Here is a 23,209-nt window from a genome sequence, read left to right on the forward strand (position 1 = left end):
CCGCGCGTAGGTTTGAGGCCGCGCACGTCGCAGGTACGCCCGCTGGAGACCCGATGTTTTCCCCTCAGGCCGGTCCAGTCGCTGCCGGAGGCCGGGCGCCTGCGCCGCCGCTCCATGGCCCGCGGCTCCTCGCCCTGTTCCCCCGCAGGCGGGCAGCGATTGGAGGCCAGTGAGCGCGGCGCCGGCCGTGCGGGGACAACGCGCCGCGCCCAAGCGGGCCGGGGCTCGCCGGGCGAGCCGGGCACGGATGCACGAGGCCGCCCTGCTGCAGCAGCTGCTCCGCCGGCCCCGAGCCCGGCCTCTGGCCCTGCCCGCGCGTTGTCGGGCCGGCGAGCTGCCGCTGCCGGAACTGTGTGCCGCCTGCGCGGGGGAGACGGCGCTGCGCGGGGAGGCGCTGCGTGCCTGCGCCAGACCGCCTCGCCCGCCGCGGGGCCTGGCGTCCAGTGGGCTGCGGGCGCTGTGCAGGGGCTGGAGACGCCGACCCCCGCGCTGCCGCACCGGCCACCGCGCTGCTGCTGCCCGCGCGTAATGCTTGGGCGCCGCTGCCCTCCGGCCTGGACCTGGGCGAGCTCACCCTGAGCCTGGCCAGGAAGCTGGGCGCGCCGGCCCGGCCCGGGGGCGGCCCGGGGGAGGAGGCGGCCGCCGCCTTCAGCAGCCTCAGGCAACTGGCTGAGACCCTGGGGCCCGAGCGCTTCCATGGCTACCTGGGCCGCCTGCCCTCCGCACTGCGCGGCCACTACAATCGCCTGCTGGAGGCCGGGCTCGGCGAGGACTTGTGTGGCGGTGGGGACACCTCGGGGTCCCGGCCCACGGAGCAGGATCCCCTGAGCACCAACCTCAAGTTCGGGCTGATCCCTCAGGAGCTGCACGGCCGCCTGCTGGACCAGGAGGATTACAAGAACCGCACCCAGGCTGTGGAGGAGCTCAAGCACGTGCTGACAGATGCTTCCCAGGCCTGCCTGGCCTCCACGCCTGCCCCCAGCCTGCTGGGGCTCATCAGCTTCCTCTACACCCTTCTGGATGACTCCAATTTCAAGGTGGTGCATGGCACCTTGGAGGTGCTGCACCTGTTGGCCCTGCGCCTGGGCGAGCGGGTTCAGGCCTACCTGGGACCCTTAGTGTCAGCTGCTGCCAAGGTGCTGGGTGACAACAAGCTGGCCATCCGGCAAGAGTATAATCAGCTCTTCTGGCGCTTGATGAAGGCAATAGGTCCCCAGCAGGTACTGTGCCTGCTACTGCAGCCAGAGCATCTACAGCACAAGAACTCGAAAGTCAGGGAGGAGGTGGTGAACATCTGCATTGGGTCCCTGCTCACATACCCTAGTGAGGACTTTGACTTGCCCAAGCTGGCGTTTGGGTTGGCACCAGCCCTGGTGGACAGTAAGCGGCGGGTCCGCCATGCTGCCCTGGAGGCCTTTGCAGTGTTGGCCTCTTCCATGGGCTCAGGCAAAACCAGTCTCCTCTTTAAGGCTGTGGATACTGTGGAATTGCAGGACAATGGGGATGGAGTGATGCACGCTGTACAGGCCAGGCTGGCCAGGAAAACCTTGCCTAAGCTAACAGACCAGGGGTTTGTGGAGTATGCTGTGCCCATGCCATCCTCTGCCCATGGCAGGGGGGTCCATCTGCCCCATGGAGCAGACACAGATTGGTTGCTGGCAGGCAACAGGACTCAGAGTGCACACAGTTACTCTGGGGATCACACAAGGGATGCTACGCAAAACTATGGGTCTCACAGCCCCTATACTGATCAAGGGATATGTCCCAGAAGGGTTTTAAGTGCAGGTAAAGGAAAAAACAAACTGCCTTGGGAAAATGAGCGAGCTGGAGACACAGGAGGCTGTCCAGGAAACCAGACACCTTTTACAAAGGGCGTAGAGCAGGTATGTACACTAATTCACTTAACACTTTTTTTTATAAAGGCCCTTCCATATAAGGAGCTCGGAGCTTTGTAAACATTTATTGAACAAGGAGTACTTGTGGCACCTTAGAGGCTAACAAATTTATTTGGCATACACATTCGTGGGCTAAAACCCACGTCATTGGATGCATGCGATGGAAAATACAGTAGGAAGATATATATGTATACAGAGAACATGAAAAAATGGGTGTTGCCATACCAGCTTGAATGAGACTAATCAATTAAGGTGGACTATTATCAGCTGGAGGGGAAAACCTTTTGTAGTGATAATCAGGATGGCCCACTTCAAACAGTTGACAAGAAGATGTGAATAACAGTAGGGGGAAAATTAGCATGGGGAAATAGTTTTTCCTTTGTGTAATGACCCATCCACTCCCAGTCTTTATTCAAGCCTAATTTAATGGTGTCCAGTTTTGTAAATTCCAGTTCTGCAGTTTCTCATTGAAGTCTGTTTTTGAACAGACTTCCTCGTGGCTGGACTTTAATGAACGAAGTTCCAAGATCCTTTTGATATAGGTCGTATTGCTTCTGTGTCACAGATAAGGAAGCTGACATGCAGAAGCCAAGTGAGTTGCCAAAGTCAAGTACAGTCTGTGATAGAGTTAGGAATAGTAAAAACCAGATTTCTCGTCATTAAACTACTTGGTTTTTTACCTCAAGTGGAAAGTGGTTTCCTTTTAAATGTAAAGGCTCTTCACATATAAACTGAAAAGAACATGACTGTGATCCTACAGTGCAAAATAAAGTAGTTTATGTCTAGTTCTTTATACAGAGCTCTAGAGTGCTCTTATACCCGATGCTTTTGTCAGTAGGCTCAACCACAGAATATTTAAATAGATAGGTCATGTCGGTAGTCACCTGAGTTGCATTTGACCCTATGAGAGCCTGCATTGAGTAGGAAAGATTTTAGGTCAGGCATAGCTAATACTCCTACTAATCCTAGTCTAAATCAGACAAACCTTGAATTTGAGTTTAACATCCATAAATTAGTGACTTAACCAAGGTCATCTGAAGTCCCCTTTAGTTCTGCGCTCGACAGCCTTCCATTCTCATGATTTGTTGGACATTCATGAAAAGTCTACCTTTTCTGCTAAGACTTCTTAAATTAAACAGGTTGTTTAATTTTAGCATGGGTTACTATCTAGACAGCTAACTCATAATGATTGCTGGTTAGCAAATCAGTCTTACTGAAACAATTCTCCCCACTGAATAAGTTTGCCTTTTAAAAGTTAATTTTCAGTCATGTAACTATTCTAAACTCCATATTTTGCTCATATGTTTACTACCTTGAGCTTTCCCCCCTAACTAATTTGCCCCACATAATGGATATAGAACCACTGAGAAATTGAAAAGAGGGGAGATTCATTATGCACAAGCACATTCCTTAATCATTATGTGATGAAACTTTCAGATTGGTAGTTCTGGGCACTGATGTCATATATTTACCCACAGAACAGATAGTCTAGGTAAGGGTTTTAATGCTGACCTGCAGAGATCATCTCTGGGGGTTAGAAGAGATTTCACTCAGTTCTTGTCCTCGTTTCTGAGACTAACAATTATATTAATGTTAATTTTGTAGGTAATTACGAACTGACAGCATACTAACTGTAAACAGAATCAAGTTGTATACTGTGGTATGCATTAGTGTCACAAATCTTTCACCTCTTTTAAAATTAGGAAACTTTTCATGAATGTGGAACTTCAGAAATTACCTTTTGTTCACTGCTTGAAGAGACAATTCTCTCTGTGACATCACAAGTGGTTGCTGTGAAATGGTTCCAATTTTTTTAAAGCAAGTGTGCGTGCAAAAGTGGACATATTTGATACCTGTAGATTAGGGGGAGCCCTCAAAGGGGAAATGGACTCTCAAAAACAGTGGGCAAATGTGGCCATATTGATAACACTTGAGACTAAAGACTTCCCTTTGACCACAGAATCAGTAAAGTATGGGCGGGAATGGTGTAAAATTTCCCCACACCGCCCCATCAGCGTGCTTGCTTTGGCCTGGAGAAACAGCCTCAGATGGTAGTGAATTGTTCGCTACAATTTCTTATTTTACACAGAACTTGCACAGGAAACCTTAATTTTTTTAGCACAAGCTTTCCTCTTATATTTATCCCACCATTCTTAGTAATGTCATCTTATACCACGGTAAATGTACTGTTTTCCTCATGGTGTTAGCACACCTAAAATGTTTGTAGACTAGAACTTGAAAAAGTGTGTGGCAGATGAGAAACCTACAGCTGCACCAACAATTTCTTCACAAAATAAAATTATATTTAAAATACAAGGGGCTAGATTGACAAAGGGGTTTAGGCTCAGTGTTGCAGTACCTAATTTTAGGCCCTGTTCTGCCAGTGGACTCCTCAGCCCTTAGTTAGCTGCCCACCTTGTCTATATAATTCATGGAGTGGGTTAGGTGCCTAAGAATGGGATCAACAAAAGCCAGCAAGCTGAGCAGGGACTGAGCTGTCTGAAGTAGCTTTTAGGAAATACCTGTGTGAGATGTGGCCTAAGCTTGGACTCTGAAACGGACTTGGGGGCCTACCTCTGTCTGGGATTCACATCTCCTGGAGTTATGTGCCTGAAACCTTTCTTGCTAGGGAGGAACAAAAAGACAGAGATGGTGCCCCTTTCTTCCCTTTAACACAATGGTTAGGGCATTCACCAAGATGTGGGAGACTCAGATTCAAATTCCCCTCGCCCCCCGTTTGATGTGGACAGGGATGTGAACCTGCATCTTTGGACAGTACCCTAACCACTGGTCTGTGGATAGCCTTGGAAGGCTTAGATTTTTATTGTTTGTTGTAAATGTCAATTTCACCGTACACCCACAAACTCATTAAAAATACTTCTATCAGTAATAACTGAAGTTTACAGATAGGCAAAATAAGAAAAATGGTGTGCGAGAACTTTGGTTTGATTTAATTATATTTATTCTGTATAATGTGGACATGTGATGTTAACAGTTTATTGTAATGGTTATAAGGCTGTAACTTTTTTAATCTCAATGTCTGCTGTCATTAAATAATTGTCTGACCTTATAATTTCCCACAACAGTGAGATTATAAATTGATAAACATAAAAAGTGTTTAAGCCCTGTGATTTTGTCCAATTGAAAATTTCAATGATACAAATAGAAAAGATCAATATTTGTTGAAATTATTAAAAAAAAAAAAAAAAGAAATCTGCCAATGGAATCTATCCATGGCATATTCTGATGTGGGGAGGTCTATTTCTCTCTCCTGGTGAAACCATTTCATTTTGTATATATGTTCACTGGTCCAGAGACAGTGAGGCTGACTCAGTAGCTAGCTGAGTTGTCAGGACCCTCTCCTGGCCTGTGGGAGATCCACCTTCAATTCTCTGTTCCAATGAGTATTTAAGTGTTTTACATGAAGTGGAATGGCTTCAACAGGAGAGATTGAGGGACCCACCCCAGCATATCTCATAGCCCGATCATTAGTGCACTCTCACATCCCTGCTCCAGATTGTGCAAAGAGGGTATTTGAAACCAGGACTTCTATGTTCTGGATGAGCGCTCTCAATGCTGGGCTAAAGTTTATAAGGGGGACATCTTTTCCTTGTCCTCCAGTGCTGTCACTTTGTTTAGATTTAGGGTGCGATCGGTAAAGTAACTTCTGCGATTGGGCCCTGCAGGTGAAATAATCAGGAGAATGCCTAGTTGGAGGATCCTGTCAGGGCTTAGGCGTGAGCGAGGCATGTGGGCATCAGGACTGAGGTAGCTTTGTGCATGGCCAGAGGCAGATTTTTAGATGCCTAAAGGAAACATCAACAAAGAGTGCATCTGACGAAGTGGGTATTCACCCGCGAAAGCTTATGCTCCAATACATTTGTTAATCTGTAAGGTGCCACAGGACTCTTTGTTGCTTTTTACAGATCCAGATTAAAACGGCTACCCCTCTGATAAAGGAAACATGGGTACCTGGGGACTTCAGGCCTCTACAGGGGTTAGGTGGCAGTTGAGTGGGAGTTTTTAGGATCTGAATATTGGGCTTAGTTGCCAAATGGCAGTTGGGGCTAGATCCACGGTGCGATTTAAGCATCCAAGTTTCTAGCCTTTGGGTTACAAAATCATCATTCTGAACATGTAGACCAATGTAATATATCTTTCATGAGGTTGCAGACAGCTCCATTACTTTTGGTGTTCAAGGCTTTGCCAAGGCGCTGTTCAGTGGAACTAAAAAGACTCTACTTGCTTTTACTACTGCTGTTCAGAATTTTGTGGCTAGTATGATAGGATTATCTTCCAGAGTGAAGATGCAGCCTGTTGGATTGTATTTGAACTAGATTTTTAAAAAACAGTATGTTCTGCATCTCCTAAGCCTTTCCCAGGGACACTCAGTCCCTCTGGAAATGTTTTCTGTTCCTGTCTTTCTCCTCCCCATGACTTGGAACTGTCCTGCCTCACTTACATTTTAATGTAAAGTGAGTTATGGTCGAGGAATTTTCTGGCTCTTCATCCACCCTTCAAGTAAGACTGGACAAGGGGCACATGGGCTTACCAGAGTCAGAGCGTGACTGACAAAATCTTCAAATTCAAATACCTCAAAGTCATTACTCTGCCTTACAGACAACTAAAACATAAGAATAGTCAGGCTATAAAATGGAACTCTTCCCCACATAACGTTATACCTATACACTGCTAAGTACTTGCCAGAATAAGAGTCAGCATCCAAATTCTGGTGATTCTGAAGAGTTCATTTCTGACCTAGATACACATGACGTGCTGGATCCTTGTGTTGAAAGCCATTCTAGCAGTGCAAGGTGCTGCTTCTCAGGCTGCATTCCCATGCGCCACCATGGAGTGTGCCATGCCAAAGGACCCTTAGCCAGGAATGGACATTATGATGCTTGCTAACGTGACATTGGGGGGGAAGGGATAGCTCAGTGGTTTGAGCATTGGCCTGCTAAACCCAGGATTGTGAGTTCAGTCCTTGAGGGGGCCATTTGGGGAACTGGGGCAAAAATTTTGTCTGGAGATTGGTCCTGCTTTGAGTAGAGGGTTGAACTAGATGACCTTCTGAGGTCCCTTCCAATCCTAATATTCTATGATTATATAATCAAAACATGCAAGTCAGATCTGCTTCATTTAGCCATGTTCTGAGTGAAGTGCTGGGTACAGTTCAACCACTAATATGGAATGTATCAAACTGTTATCCACACAATTACAAAAACTGTGCTAGAACTGATAGAGCATGATGTCTTGTGTCTTGTAATGGTTTTGAAAAGGCATTTACCTTTCACTGAAAGGCAAACCGTTTCCAACACCAGTTGAGTGGGTTAAAGGGAGCATGTTGATATTTGTGAGATTTTGGAATTGTCTGCGGAAAGTGCCCATCATTAAACTCTCACATCTCTACTAAGTACTATGTTAAATGGTTAACTGATAAGCTTGATGCTTATTGGTTCCTGTTAATGGTTAAACTCTGTCCTTGGTGCCCAGGGTCCCTCTGGGCTGCCAGGGTCCGTCCCAGTTGCTGGCCCCACTCCTGAGGTGTTGGTTGCCACCATGCTGCTGCCTGGCATCCCGTTGTACCCAAGGTCTGTCCTGACTGCTGGGACCCTAGGTGCGCTGGGATGCTGGGTAGCAGAGTCCTGGGTGAGGGGCCAGCAGCTGGGGTGCCAGGATGCTGGGTAGCAGCAGAGACCCGGACACAGGGCTGGCAGCCAGGATCCCTGGGCATGGGGACAGTAGCTTAGCCCTGCGTAAACCATTGGGGTGCTGCAGCACCTCCTGTGTGCCTAGTTCCCTGAGTGAACATTTAACCCTGTAACCAATAGAATTTTCTTCCATTAGATAGTTACTGTTTTTAAATGTTATTTACATGCCTACTACTTAGATTGTTTTAATAATTAAAACAAACTCCCAGCTTACCTGTTGATAAAAATTAGATAGACTTCCTCAGGTCAGACTTAAAGCAAAATGCGAGTAGATCCTGATTCTGGGAATAGCCATCTTCCTTTTCCACTATTAGACCTGCTCAGCCCTGGCTCTTGCTTATAGTCATTAATCACACCCCTTCCCATCTAACCACTGCTTCACTTGGTGACTGAAGGTATCAATGTCTGATGCATTAGAAGTGTGCCGGTCCTCTTTAAACTTCTTTGTACCTGAATACTCCGACACTGTGGGCTGTATCAGTTTTCCAGTGGAATAGGTAAAGCATATAGAATTTTATTCTTTTTAATCTTATGTTTATTGCGAAGAGTTGCTGTGTGCTCTCCACCCCTCTTCCTTGCACTTCCAGTGTAAGAAAATAACAAGTAACCCCTTGAGGGAGAAACCTAGAGAGAGAGAGGAGGGCAGATCCTTCAAGGAGAGAGAGCTAGGACAATAGTTCTCAAACTTTTGTACTAGTGACCCCTTTCACATAGCAAGCCTCTGAGTGCCCCCCGCCCCCCTAAATTAAAAACACTTTTTAATATGTTCAACACCATTATAAATGCTGGATGCAAAGCGGGATTTGGGGTGGAGGCTGACAGCTCGTAACCCCCTCATTTAATCTTACAACCCCCTGAGGGGTCCTGACACCCAGTTTAAGAACCCCTGAACTAGGAAGACCCCTCACTGAAACAGCCATGAGCGCCTCTTGCCTGTTAGACTATGTATTGGGTACTCTTAGGAGCGGATCTGTACAGCCATGCTTAATTTCACTCTAACCTGATGGACCTTTACCTTTTGATACACTGTCAGTTGCTAGGCTGCTTTTAAGCAATGACATATTAGGCTTATTAGATAAACTAAAAATTCTGCTGCTGTAAACTGTTAATTTTATTGTTAGTTCATCCTCACATTCCAACCTATTTATTTGTTTCATCCTTCTTTTCTTGTCTGAGTTGCATTTTGTCTGAAACCTAGATTATGAATTCTCTGGGGCAGGGACTCTTTTTATTACTTGCTTTCTGGTGCTTGACACAGTGAGGTCCTAAATACTTGGAAAAAATAAGTGTTCGTGTCCTTTGGGGAAAGTTCGGTTTTGATGTAAGGACATGAACTCCATGCTTTTCAGTGAAGATGCATATGCTCATGCCAGTGCTGAATTGACCCTTTGTTTCCTGTCCTTGGGGACATTGTCTGCTAACTGAAAGAACTGATCAGCTCGACTTCTTTATGATGTGACTCTCTCAGGACTTGGAAAAGAAAAAAGGCTTGGATAAATCTTAATTCTTAGGTTTTGATTTTATAAAAAATAAAACTGCAAACTACAAAAATCACAGACAAATATTTAGAATATCTGACCTCTTGTGTAAATATAATGTTTAACTATTGATTTAGGGACATTCCTTTGAGCTGAGTCAGTTTAAAAATTAACTGTCGGAGCCATTTCGTAGCTGAAAACTTATTAAATCAGTTTAATGTTTAATATTTACAGCTCTCTGGTGGTGGTGTTTTTAGGGACACACGGTATAGTTTTTGGTGATTATTGACCCCCAAGACTTGTATAGGTAAGGATAAAAGATGGGATTCTGGAATGTGTAAACTAATGAATTCTAAGGGTACGTCTGCACTACAAATGCTACACTGCCACAGCTGTAGGGCTGCAGCTGTACCGCTATAGCATAGACACTGCAGCGACAGAAGGCGTTTTTCTGTTGCTGAAGTAAATCTGCACATCTACAAGTGTTTGGCGCTAGGTCAACAGAAGAATCTTCCATAGATGTGTCATTGTCTACATTAGGCTTAGGTTGGCTTAACTACATCCCGCAGGGTGTGAAATTTCTCGCAGCCCTGAGTGATGTAGCTAGGTCGTTCAAAGTTTCAGGTGTAGACCAGGACATGTTTGAAGAGTCTTATGTAGCCTGTGTTAAAGCGCTTGCCTGCGCACGAGTTGCCACAGTTTGACAAATCACTTCACTTAAACCGGTGCAGCTTTTCTTTGGACTCATATATCACTTTAAAACTTCTGGGTTCAACTTGTAGCTGTAAATTTACAGATTCAAGGTAAATTCTTGTAAGTCAGGTTCAAACTGCTAAGAAGGGTAACATGAGTTGCAACATTTAAACTAAATCAATATAAAATTACACCTCTAAATGCTGCACACAAATTTGTGTTCGTGTACAGGTCTAACACATTCAAAGCTGGTTGAGTTAAAGCACATTTTTGGACTCCAGAGAACTTAATATCCTATTACTATGACTACTTCTCTTTGGTACAGTACTGATCATGTTTTTGAGAAAAATACCTCTTCTAATCAGTTATTTCAAATATGCCGAGCCACACAGGTTAGATCAAGTAAAAAAGGAGAAACTCAGCCAAAATATTTTGATTTTAAAGCTGCAAATTGTTGTTCTAAAAATAACACCGAGGATGTTGCCTATTTCTAGAAGATAACCAAGACCGTATGCTGCTTTTATTTAGGTGAGTGGTTCCCAAACTTTAACAACCTGTGAACCCCTTTCACTAAAATGTCAAGTGTCATGAACCCACTCTTTAAAATGAATATTTCCAGGGATTTTCTCCTTTACCTGAGTATAAATTATAAAAGCAATGATCTTGGAAATATAAAATTTTGTTTTTGTGGCAGTTTATTATACACAATGTATTATTTATCATTATAATATTTTTATTGCATTATGAAAATGGCAACACTCTTCCAAGATCTCACTTTTGTAGCTTGTATCACTTTGAATAAGGCTGTTATAAGACAAGGCTTCTATGTTTCACCAAGGAGTATCAGATGTGAAATAGCATGAAGGTATTTAAGAAGCCAACTCAGAGTTCCTCCTACGCAAGCATTCAGGTCTTGAGCAGTCCAGGCAAACATCGCACTTTACAACAAAGCTTAAAGTTGTTCTTCATAATATTTTTAAAAACAATACTAGTTGTCTATTTAATTTTAAAAATAGCAAAAAATATCAGGTTGTGTGTGTGGTGGGAGGGGGGAGGTTGTGCAGTACTGCTACCCTTACTTCTGCACTGCTGCTGGGAGCGGCGCTGCCTGCAGAGCTGGGAAGCTGGGAAGAGGTGACTGGTGGCCAGGAGTCCAGCTCTGAAGGCAGAGCCACTGCCAGCAGCAGTGCAGAAGTGGTGTGGCATGGTATGGTATTGCTGTGCTTGCTTCTGCGCTGCTGCCTGCAGAGTTGAGCCCTCAGTCAGCATCTGGCACTCTTCGGCCACCCAGCTCTGAAGGCAGCAGTGCAGAAGTAAGGGTGGCATGGTATGGTATTGCTACTCTTACTTCTGCACTGCTGCTGCAGGGCCTTGCCTTCAGAGCTGGGCATCTGGCCAACAGCTGTCACTCTGACCACGCAGCTCTGAAGGCAGCGCAGAAGTAAGAGTGGTAATGCTGTGCCCCCTCCCCCCCGGCAACTCCCTTTTGGGTCAGGACCCCCAGTTTGAGAAATGGTGGTCTCCTCCTGTGAAATCTGTATAGTATAGGGTAAAAGCACACAAAAGATCAGATTTCAGAGGAGAGGGGAGACCAGATTTCATAGTCCATGATGCGTTTTTCATAGCCCTGAACATGCATCACTTTAGAAGAGAAGTACACATGAGCCATATTTAATTTTCATGTAGCTTCATTTTTCATACATATAGTTGATAATCAGAAAGGGAGGAGGGTTTCTTATTAAGTTGGGAAGTCCTTGGGGGACTTGGTGGCTGGGCCCTATTAGGGCAGTAATGACACACATAATCTGTTAGCTGTTCAATGTCCTCTGAAATTAGTTTTATGAAATCAGTTTGTATCTTGTTCTCAGTAGAAAAAGCACCTGTGCACTAAAACCACCACCCTGGTTTCCATTTCTTAACAAAGAGGGCACAGATTAAACGGGAAAGAGGGCTGAACTATCTGTATGACAATAAAACTTGTTCTTCTAGTCAGAGTTGAGGCATACAGATTGGACAGTGTGGGTAAGGATATGTTTTTTCTCTGCTGGTTCTCCAGTTGTCAATCTGACACTTTCACAGTCTGGTAGTTAAAAGGGGTTGCTAACCCTCTTAATTTTCGTCATGGAGTATGGAACCCAGTATCCTTATGTGTAGAGCCCTGCAAACCTGCAGATATTCACTTTATTTCTACGGATATCTGCATTCCATGGACCATGTTTGCAGATCGCGGATGGATGCAGATCCAAATTTTATGTCTAGAGCTCTGCATATCTGCAGATAACTACTTTATATCTGTGGATAAGATGCAGATGCACATTTTTATCTGTGCTGGGCTCTACTTCTGTGGTTGGCACTACTAGTGGATGCCTTTGTAATTGGAGCTGAAGGCCTTGAGTTCTGTTCTCCAAGCTGTCTTCTGTTTAGCTGGCAACTGTGGCAGCTCTAAGTTTATTGCTTGTTCTGTGCTGTACACTGTTGTGATTCCTGTCTGAACTTCAAGCTCCAAAGTTGTTTAACAGTTTTCAAAAGTAGTAAATTCATCTAGAGAAGAATCTGGTCTAGTAGTCTGAGCAGGGGACTGGAAACTAGAGCTCTTGAGTTCCAGTCCCAGATTTGTCTCTGACTCTTGGTAGCCTTGGACAAATCACTTAGCCTTTCTGTATTCGTTTCCTCGTTAGTCAAATAATGCGAATACAAACATGTTGAAAATAGCACTAATAATGCTATGTGTTGTCATTATTCTACATCATTGAGGGTTTCATGCCATTATTTTCAATTGACATGTAGCAAATTGAGGTGTCTCTTACTTTGTTTTTAATTCTATTTGAATCGGTGGCTCCAAAGGACTTCTAGCAAGTTGGGTTTCCCCAGAGACTTTAATTAGAAGTGGATCTAGTCTCAGTGGAAGACTCAAGCATGTAGACTTGTACAGACTCATCTCAATGATATACATTTCAAATCAGATGAATATCTACAAGTTAAACAAAAGAGAAACTAATTCTTATAAATTATTTATAAAGCTTTCATTCCTGGGCAAAGATTTTGAGTCATGTTTTAAGCTGCTGACTTTTTTCCAATGGACTGGTTTTAAGCCTCTGAATATGGAGGTTTGGAATTGATCTGTGGATTAACTTTTAAGTATAGTTTGTGTGGCAGCAGTGCATAAAATGCAAAAGATAAAATTAAAATGAAATTTGAGGTTTGGGTTTTTTGGCTAATAAAGTCAAAAGCAAATGTAGAAGTTATTTCAGTTTAACTGCTATGCTTGCATGTGTACATGGAATAGTATCACAAAAATGAACAACCTTCCCCCATAAACCAGTTGAAAAAAGTGTTTTGTTTTTTCCACTTTAAACCAAAATAAGCTAAATGACTCATTGGAATTTAGAGAGACTAGAATTCGCTGCAAACTTCCCACATGCAGGCTGTAAGGGATTTTTCATTTTGAGGAAAAGCAGCTTACTAGAGAACTTAAACTTCAGAATTTAAACATTTTTTCCACTTCAGAGAGGTGTCATAATTTTGTTTTTGTTGTTTTGGGTGGGGTTATGGCTTTTTAAAGTGTATTGCAGATATTCTTGAACTACAAAAACAACTCTCAAGCTTGTGTTTAAACTTTAAATAACTTTTGATAGCATGCTATAGCTGCAGAAATTAAGCTGAATGCTTCTTAAGACGTTTTGTGAAACACAATTAAATGTTTTAACTTAAAAATTCAAGACATGCTCACAGTCACACTATACATCTCAAAATTATACCACTTCAGGTACAGTTATCCACTGTGTGAACAGATTCTGGGCCAAATTAATAGATTCCAAGGCTAGAAGGGACCATTGTGATCATCTAGTCTGAGTTCCTGTATAGCACAGGCCATAGAACTTCCCCAAAATAATTCCTAGAGCAGATCTGTTAGAAAAATCTGCCCTTTGCTATGTCTCTGAACTCTTCTTAGCTTCAGTAGAGTTTTACGTGTGTAAATGAGGACAAAATGTGTCCTTGTGTATGCTGGCCAAGATGGTCTCACTTTCAAGACTCCCTGTTACCTGTCAAATTATTACAGCAGTACACATTTAATAAACTTTAGAATTGTCCACTGTCTTGTGGTTTACACTGCATCTTTTGTTCAGTTGTTGTAAGGTTTTACAGCTTACATAGTAGGTATGCAGTAGATCAGTGTCTCCATCTAAAAGTTTTAGATAGTGACAATTGCAGTATTAGGTTGCAGTCTCTATTTTGAGCTCATTTGTCCAGTCCAAGTGATGTGCCGTTTAAGGTTTTATTAGGTAGTGTCTGTTATAATGTATAGCCTAGGCTGTAAATTGCAGAGAAGTTGAATTATCAGACTAATTGAAATTCCATGTATTCAGTATGACTTGGAAAAAAATTGAGTTGAGATTCATGCTTTCAGAATTCAGACGCAAAGGTAAACTGATACTTGCAGTGAAATTAAGTCAAGATTTTCCTAAAGTGAATGTATTGCTTGAGAAAGGTACTGGCTTGTTGGACTTGGAGAAGAAGTCCTTCATCCAAAAAACTTTGAATAGAGACTTTCTGATGCTACCTACCCCTCTAATAAATATACCTCGTTCCGAACAATGCTGTGAACTTCAGGGCTGAGTGAATAATTTAGTCTCTATTCACTCATCTCAGCAGATAAGTCAAAGGTGCCAGTTATAGTAGTTTTTGTGAGACACATGTTCACAGGGAACTGGACTGAGACCACCTTATTCTTCATATAGACTGGCTTTTGATCACTATGCAGTGATCAACTCAGTTGCCAATTCTTGTAATTTTATAGCAGTTCTCATATTTAGTGTTTTCTGAAAGCCTCAGCTCCTGGAATTACATGAGAATCTCATATTTTGCTAAAAAAAAATTAATCTAGTCCAGGGGTGGCCAACCTGAGCCTGAGAAGGAGCCAGAATTTACCAATGAATATTGACAAAAAGCCACTGTAATATGTCAGCAGCCTGCGATCCACTACCCCCTCCAGTGCCTCCTACCCACTGGCAGCCCTGCCATTCAGTGCCTCCCCCTCCCTCCCCATGCCTCCTGCTCACTGCAATCTTCTGCTTTGCCATGTGCAGGAGGCTCTGGTGAGGAGAGGGGAGGAGCAAGGGCATGGCAGGCTCAGGGGGAGGGGGAGATACTATGGGGGAAGGGGTGGAGTGGTGGCAGGACCTGGGGCAGAGCAGGCAGTTGAGCAGTGAGCGCATTGGAAAGTTAGCATCTGTAGCTCCAGCCTCAGAGTCAGTGCCTATGCATAGATCTGCATATTAACCTCTGAAGAGCCGCTTGTGGCTCTGGAGCCACAGGTTGGCCACCCGATCTAATCCTAATGCTTGCAGAAGAAATTTAAAAAATATGATCCCTAGAAGCTCAGATTTAGATTGTAGGGGTTCATGATTATTTCTTGGTGTGTGTGTGTGTGTGGGGGGGGGGAGTCTGATTTATGATTTATAACACTTTGGATTAGCAATACTGCAACCAGCGCATGCTGCATTCAGGCCACCAAAAAGCTCCATATCCCATTTATCAGTCCCTTGAGCCTTCTAGTCCTCCAGTAAACAGTTATCTGAGTTTTCTTCTGTTTAGCCAGGACTCTTGGAAAGCAGGATTTGAAACATCAGTAATAAAAAATAAAAGTGGGGAGTTACATCTGGATCCCTACTCTCTGATTTTCTGTTTGTAATTTTAAAATAAAATTTAAATTCTAACACATTGAATACCTTTACTTGCATAAAAGATTTTATTCTTGCTTCATCCCTGCTTGTATATTGATGAATCATCGTATCTGGGTCACTTCAGGAAAGCTTGTCTTAAATGTAAGGTAATTGGAAAAATGACATTTGTAATTTTCAGAATAACAGAAATCAGCAGTGACTTTTGAGTCCAATTCTGTGCTGTGCCTCTTAGAGTTGTGCACAGAGATTCTGGATTGGCTGGAGGCTGTGCAGCCGATCATGTAAATTAGAGCTGTTATAAATGACAGCTTCCTCACTGCTGTCTGAGCTGTGTCAGAGCCCAGAATTTTCAAGTGTCGGTAGACGTCCCTTTCCTTTTCCGGCATGCACAATTATACTGCTTTCACTGGGGCTTGTGAGGGTAGTGGTTTATGCCAGCCTTGTGTTGTTCCTGTGTGTCCTGTTCACCACCAGAGTGGCATGTAAGGGTCAGAGCTGAGGCGAGAATCTTTCTGTTTTTTTGCCCTTTTCATTCAGCATAGCTAGTTCTAGAATGTACACATTATGGGCCAGATACCTTTCTGTGGGTGCAGGGAGTTGTAAATTGCCTGGAAACACTGTTACACAGTTGCACATTGAGAGCATCCAGGGTAAGGTTCTCATTCCTGACCTCTCCTGCCCGCTTCGTGGACTGCAGCAGTGGCTGCTGGTTTCAGTGCTGTTCCCCTCCATCTGACAACACAGTTTGTAGTACATTACATCCCCTATGACTATCCTGGCAATGGTGCAGATCCTAAATGAAGACACTTACTATTGGAGGGTGGCTTCTGAATATAATGTTACAGTAAATAATTATGGATTCCACTGTTTATAAAGAAAAAAGATTGAGCAATTATTGATATGAATAAATGTTTCTTTACATTTTCCATTTTCTTACAGTTCTGTCCATACAATGATTTCCTTCATTCTCCAAAATTAAGATCTTCTCAAGGAATGCCAGTCAGTGGTGATTTATTTTTTAGCAGAAAAAAAGCTTCAAGGAATTTATTTCAGAATAGTCTAGATCTTAACCCTGAGCATTCTGCTGTTTGGCCTGGTAAGTATCCTTGTAGATAATTATGTTTAAATACACAGAAGATCTGTTAGTGAACAGGTGGATTTAGAATAACTTGATAAGACATCTGTGCTCATTTACAGCATTCTGAGAATGTTTAATCATTTGGTGATTTTTTTTTTTTTTTTTTTTTTTTTTTTTAAAAATTTTTTATTTTTTTTTTTTTTTTTTTTTTTTTTTTTTTTTTTTTTATAACAGGAAAGCACCAGTATTGAGTAAATAAAAACAGGGTTATTTCCTCAGCTGCAGTAAATTGGCATAGCTATATTGAAATCATTGGTACAATGCTGATTTACACCAACTCAGAACTACACTCACAGATTCTTAATCCTGGTCTACACAGAAATTTGCAGTGTTTTAACTAAATTTGTTTAACATCACATCTTTTGTTGAATCAGTTTAGCTTGTGTATGTACACATGCCCTTAGTTTCAAAATATGTAATTTAATTTGGCCATTTAAGAAATGATTAATAGGAAATAGTTCAGTCTTTTAACAGCTAAATGAATGACATAATTTCAGGGTGACCTTGAGTCAAGACCTTTCTCCTGATTTTAAAATGTAGAAAAAATGCTGTATCACAGTTTCTATGTAGATCAGCAAGGAAATAGTTTTGACCAGTATTCTTGGACATTGTGTAAAATATAGTTCAAACTTCAGATTGAATAGTAAATTAAAGAGCAATGGAACAATTTGAGACAACTTTTCTATGGGAACAATTTGAGAAAATAGTGATTTATTGCCATGCAACCCTATTGAATAGTAACCTTAATAAATGGAGCACTAAACTATAAATTGGGCAACATGCAGCAATGGTTACGTTTATATAATGTAGCCTTTTCAGAAATATTTTTTGGTTAGCAGTGAAATGGTTTTCTATGCCGTATGTTCACGTTTTCCCTTTTCTGTTGTGTTTTTTTATAATTAGTCAGGGATAGACATAAAACTAGAAAGTGCCTGAATAGTTGTTGGTGGCGAAAAGTGACTTTTGAGAACGGTTTTGAAGAATGAGATTTTTTTCCCTTTTAAAATAATTGGGAACCTTTTTAAAGATCAATTCTATAGAAGATTGGGCATTCAGTGCAGTGCCTAACCTATGATAGCTATCTTTTGTATTATAATAGTGAAAAGGCACGTGAAGACACTGGGCAAGACCAATCTTGATTTGTTCCTGTTTCTTGGCAGTGCACTGTGTATATTCAACTCCCTTTGGGGAGCACTGACAGAATTCCAAGTGTATTTACTGTTATGTTAAGAATGTCATTTTAAAGAAAAACTTATTTTTCTGCTTTTAAGGTATTTTTCTCCCTTTTATTTTTCCATATTCCAAGAAGAAATTATTTGTTTGGCTTTTGTTTCACCTACTACAAATCCCATTGTTGGTAATGTGCCTTTGTAGAACCACAGGCTTCTTTGCATGAGTGCCAGCCATTATTCTAGCTTATGTGCATGAAGGATGTTATAAGGTTGCTTAGAAACCCATGAGTGCAGCACTGAAAACTTTCAAACTTTTCATTTAGGTTTTATTATCCAAATTAAAAGTATGTTTAATCACTAATTAATTATATTAATTTTATAACTATTCAAAGAAGGTTTTACATTTTTATTTCAGTTCTTTTAGTTGTGGTCTTTTAGTCTTTTAATAAGCTGCATATGGAGGTACTTGCTGAAATTAATTTTTTTCCTTTTGTAAGGTGCTGTGGGCTCTCATCAGCCACATATTTCAGGGAAATGTGGACAACTTGGATACTCACAGATACGTGGAAAGAGTGGTAGTGTGGGTTCTGATTTACAACTTTTAGGATTAAATAACCATCGGCAAGATAAAGGTACATGGACTATAACCATACTCCACATTTCGGAGACATTGAAAGTATTATTGTGTTATCTTGTATCAGGCCTCTTAGTACATATTTTATTTTTATTTGGATCAAATATGATCTGGCAATTTTCTCTGTTTAGTAAAAGAACATAGATGAGATGAAAAAACAAATAGTTTGTAGTCAAAGCATAACCAAACAGAAACATGGAAGTAGAATTTTTGAGACCATGTAGCTTGTACTGCACACATGAAATTAGATGATACGAACAATTCATCTATTAGCTTGCATCTTTTGCTCAGGTCAAAGCTCTGACCTTCACTTGTAGTAGTTTGGGTAAATGTATTATTTCACTGCAAATTATTGCTATAATAGTATACCCAACCAGAATTAAATGTCTGTCTTCTTAATGGTATTCTATTGAATCTAGCATTTTGACTGTTTTAGACTGATATTTTAAAGATGATGATTGTCATGGACTTGAGTGTGATTATCAACTGTGGGTTTGTCTACATGGAGAGTAATTCTGGAATAGCTGTTCCTGATTACCTCCAAGTGGGAATGGTTTTATTCCGGAAAAAAGTGTGTGTGTTCTGAATTGACTTAATCCATTTTGGATAAACCAATTCGGAATAAGGCATTCTTGTTTTGGAATAAGAGCATCCTGGTATATTCTGGATTAACTCTAATGTGTAGACAAGTTCTTGAAAAAATAATGCTTGATTCCTCCTAAAATTAGTATTTTTCAGAGTATTTTAAAGCCTAATTGAAGGACAAGTTGGATAGAAAGAGAAGTAAAATTAAAATGTTGTTGGTTGTTACAGAGTTTAATTAGTATAAGTAATATTTTTTCATTCCTTCTAATATCAGTTTGTGCCAGCCTAAATTTTACCACGACTCAACGAACTTTTTGCAGTCCAGCAGAGCGTACTTTGTCCTTTCCAAGTTCTAACACAAGCCAAGGGGCCTTCATTCTTCCATCTTATCCACTCTCATCACCTAGAAACAGTCCAAAGCACACCTCCCCTCCTGCTGAATCTCCAAAGAAGTCTCAAGATCATGCTGTTAGCTTTTCAAATTCCTGGCCACTTAAGAGCTTTGAAGGGTTGCCCAAGCCAAGTCCTCAGAAAAAGCTTCTCAGTCAAAAGTCAGGAGACAATGCAGGTAAAAATGTTGCAGAAAAATAAAAGTTTATGGTCACACTTTGAAAGTGGCCTTCAAAAAAGCGTATGCAAAACCTGCATCTGTGTGAATGCATTGGGAAATGTGCACTTATCCCGCTTGCGCACGTGAAGTGGGTTTTGTATATGGACTGTTGTAAGCACATGGTCAAGTGCCAGCTTTTGAAAATTTGGCACTTTTGTTTGTTTATACATTAATCTAACTGCAAAGTGTTTTGTTTTTTAATCTAAATATTTCCGCTTTTATACTCAAGATAAGTGCACACATGTAATGTGCTAGGCAAGAATTCTCTGCTGGAGATTGTTTTTCTTTACAAATGCTATCTAAAAAAACTTAAATGCTATAAAATACCCGAATGACTATAAAGGAAAATGATACTCATTGCATTTTGCCTTTTTTCCCTTTTAATCTTTATTTGGAAACTTCTGTATTCTGTGACAAGTTCTCACAATTTCGCACCCATTTAATATCTAATTAAGGCCAAATGTGCCTGTAATTGGAATTTTTGTGCTAATTCCATCCCAGTTTCAACATCAGTCATTGCCATTAACTCTCAGAGTAAGACCTTGTCTGTGCAAGGAAGTTGCACTGGTTTAAACTGAAATTGTTTTTAAATGGATTTAGTTAAACCTTTGTCTAGACACTCTTTTAGTTTAAGGGCAGCTTATTTCAATTTCTTAGGGCATGTCTTCAATGACAACATTAAAGTGCAACTGCAACATTGCTTGTGTAGTCATGGCATAGCTGGGAGAGCTCTAAGAAGACCACCTCCACAAGGGGTGTAGCTACTAGCTTTGGGAGCACGGCTGGAAGCACTGTCTGTACTAGCATATTACGGCGCTGAAACTAGCAGCACTCAGGAGTGTGTGTTTTCACTTCCCTGAGCAAGAAAGTTGCAACGCTGTAAAGTGCCAGTGTAGACAAGCCCTTATGCTGATTCTTAGGCTATATCTGCACTACACAGCTTTTAGCTACATGGCAAAACTTTTATTTTTCAGATATTTTGTTTTTGTTTTTAACACCTCTGAAAGACAAAAGGTTTGCCTGCAGCAAGCACCAGTGTGAGCAGCATGTTGTCGGCAGGAGCGCTCTCCTGCCAACAATGCAAACGCCGCTAGTTGGGGGTGGAAGTCTTCTGTTGGCAGGAGAGCTGACAAACAGCAGCTACACTGCATGACTTTTAGTGGCACTGCTGTAAGGATGCAGTCATGTCACTAAAAGCTGTGTAGTGTAGACATAGCTTTAACGTATTTAAACTAAAACAAAATGGTTCTGGTTTAAACCAAATGAAGAGTGATCACGCAGCTTTTGTAAAGTGGTTTGACTAAAGCAAGTTAAAATAACATTTAAGTTCAACCAGTGTAGCTTTCTTTTGTAGAAAAGCCCTAAATTAGTTATTTGGCAGTTTTCCCACTAAAGTGACTGTCCTGATGAAGCGCAAGTATTGATAACTGATTTTTTGCATGCCTAGCCTATTGTTTGCATCCCTAGCCATTTGTTCTTTTTCACTAGAATAGTCTTCTTAGCAAAGCAGCTTTTAACAGCATTTATCGTGGAACCAGAAAACTTTTACTTATTCTAGATTCAGAAAGATAAATTTAGAGTACTATTTAATGTGTACATTTTATTCCTCTCAAACATATGTAAAATAGACCAATTTACATCTCCTAAGAGGAAGTATTCCGGACAAATGGAAAACACTTTTGTAAGCCGCTGCTAGTGTTACTGTAATGGTAGAGTGTAGGGCAAAGGTGCCAGAAAGGTGGCAAGCAGTGAAAATTCCTGAGTAAGGAGCCAAAGATGTTCAGTATAGTATTGCTTGACATTTTGTAAAACAAACTAAAATACAACATTGAAAAACATGGATGCATAACTAAAATATCAAAGATTTACTTTTGGCAGTTCTTTATGACCTTTCACATATCATAAATAGGGCGCTACCAAATTCACGGTCCATTTTGGTCAGTTCCACTGCCACAGGATTTTTTTAATTGTCAGTTTTGCGATTTCAGCCATTTAAATCTGAAATTTCAGTGTTGTAATTGTAGGGCTCTTGACCCAAAAAGGAGTTGAGGGCAGGAGGTATTGCGGTACTGCTGCCCTTACTTCTGCACTGCTGCCTGCAGAACTGGGCAGCTGGCCAACAGCCTCACTCTCTGGCCACACAGTTCTGAAGACAGCTCAGAAGTAAGGGGTGACAATACTCTGATCCTCCTAAAATAACTTTGTGACCCCCCCCCCCCGCAACTCCCTTTTGGATCAGGACCCCCTAATTGAGAGAAACTGGTCTCCTCCATGAAATTTGTATGGTATACACACAGGACATTATTATTTTTTTCCATATGTATAGTTTTAATTAAGGAATTCACTCTCAAAACCCATTGTGAGTTACTGAATTTTGCAAACTTTCAAGTAATTGAAAACCTAGAATAAAGAAGTGAGGATTATGCATCACAAAATGTACTTCAATTTTATCAACAGTAATTTAGTATTAATTATTTGATACTTCATGGTATGCTAATATACTTCAGCATATTTTGTAAAAAAAATGACATTTTAGTAATACGAGACTTTTTTTTTTTTTCCGGAGAGGCAGTTGGATATGGCCAATTTTATGTGAAGGTTATAATGCATGGGAACAAATAAGTGTGATTTAGTAGGGTTTACTGTGTCTCCGTAAATAAAATTAGGAAATCTCAAAGGAAAGGTCTAAACAAATTTATCCTCTTATTGGTGTCATTTAGGTTTCTGCACATCATCTGTATCATGAGCTATTTGCATATTCTGTGTGCAACAAAATTACATGTAAAATTTCCTAGTGAAAATGCTGTGCTGTTTCAATGAAAATTGTCCTTAAAATATTGAAATAATAACTAAACTTCATTTCACAAATGTGTATTTAGTAAGAATAAATCACCTTTTTTAAAAAAATATTTTTGCTTTGTTTCATGAAAATTGAATGTGTTTATACTAATGACTGATGTGTTTCCACTGTTCTTCTGAAATGGTGATTTATGTTTGTATCTTACCCAGGGGAAAATTCACAGGAGAAGCATTCTCCAATTCAGCTTAAACCAGCCTTGGTGAGATCGCCAGCTTCACGGAGAGGATTGAATGGGACCAAACCTGTCCCCCCAATACCGAGGGGGGCAAGCCCGTTGCCTGATAAATCTGTATTAAACACAGCGGGACAGAAAAATGAAGTGTCTGATAATATTTGGAAGAGTGAAAAAGACAAGAAACTTACAGTTGATCTTTCAGAATTAAATGTCCATGATAAGGAGTCAGACCAGGAAGAGGTTGGATTTAAATGTGATTTTACATACTTCAAAAAGATGCTAGAATATGTATTTTATAAACAAAAAACCACCACCCCTGCCCATGCAGACACTAAAGCCAACCCCCTTTAAAACCTCAGGTGTAGAAGAAATGAATACAAAAAAACTACATTAAGATAATGTTCTTCTTCGAGTGATTTGCTCATATCCATTCCAGTAGGTGTACGCGCCGCGCGTGCACGTTCGTCAGAAGACTTTTACCCTAGCAACTCCAGTGGGCCGGCAGGTCGCCCCCTAGAGTGGCGCCGCCATGGCGGGTAATATATACCCCTGCCAGCCCGCCCACTCCTCAGTT

At 41.4% G+C, this 23,209-nt stretch overlaps 1 protein-coding gene across 1 annotated transcript in view; it reads left to right on the plus strand.

Moving 5' to 3' along the window:
- TOGARAM1 (TOG array regulator of axonemal microtubules 1) overlaps positions 1-23,209 on the plus strand; it is a 90,140-nt gene that overhangs the window by 2,680 nt on the left and 64,251 nt on the right. The window contains 8 exon segments of the mRNA XM_075065864.1: positions 69-157; positions 160-237; positions 239-462; positions 464-1,883; positions 16,401-16,557; positions 18,269-18,403; positions 19,265-19,558; positions 22,610-22,875. Coding sequence (XP_074921965.1) covers positions 69-157; positions 160-237; positions 239-462; positions 464-1,883; positions 16,401-16,557; positions 18,269-18,403; positions 19,265-19,558; positions 22,610-22,875 — 2,663 coding nt within the window.

The sequence above is a fragment of the Chelonoidis abingdonii genome, chromosome 4 (assembly GCF_003597395.2).
Source record: "Chelonoidis abingdonii isolate Lonesome George chromosome 4, CheloAbing_2.0, whole genome shotgun sequence".
Classification (NCBI taxonomy): Eukaryota; Metazoa; Chordata; order Testudines; family Testudinidae; genus Chelonoidis; species Chelonoidis abingdonii.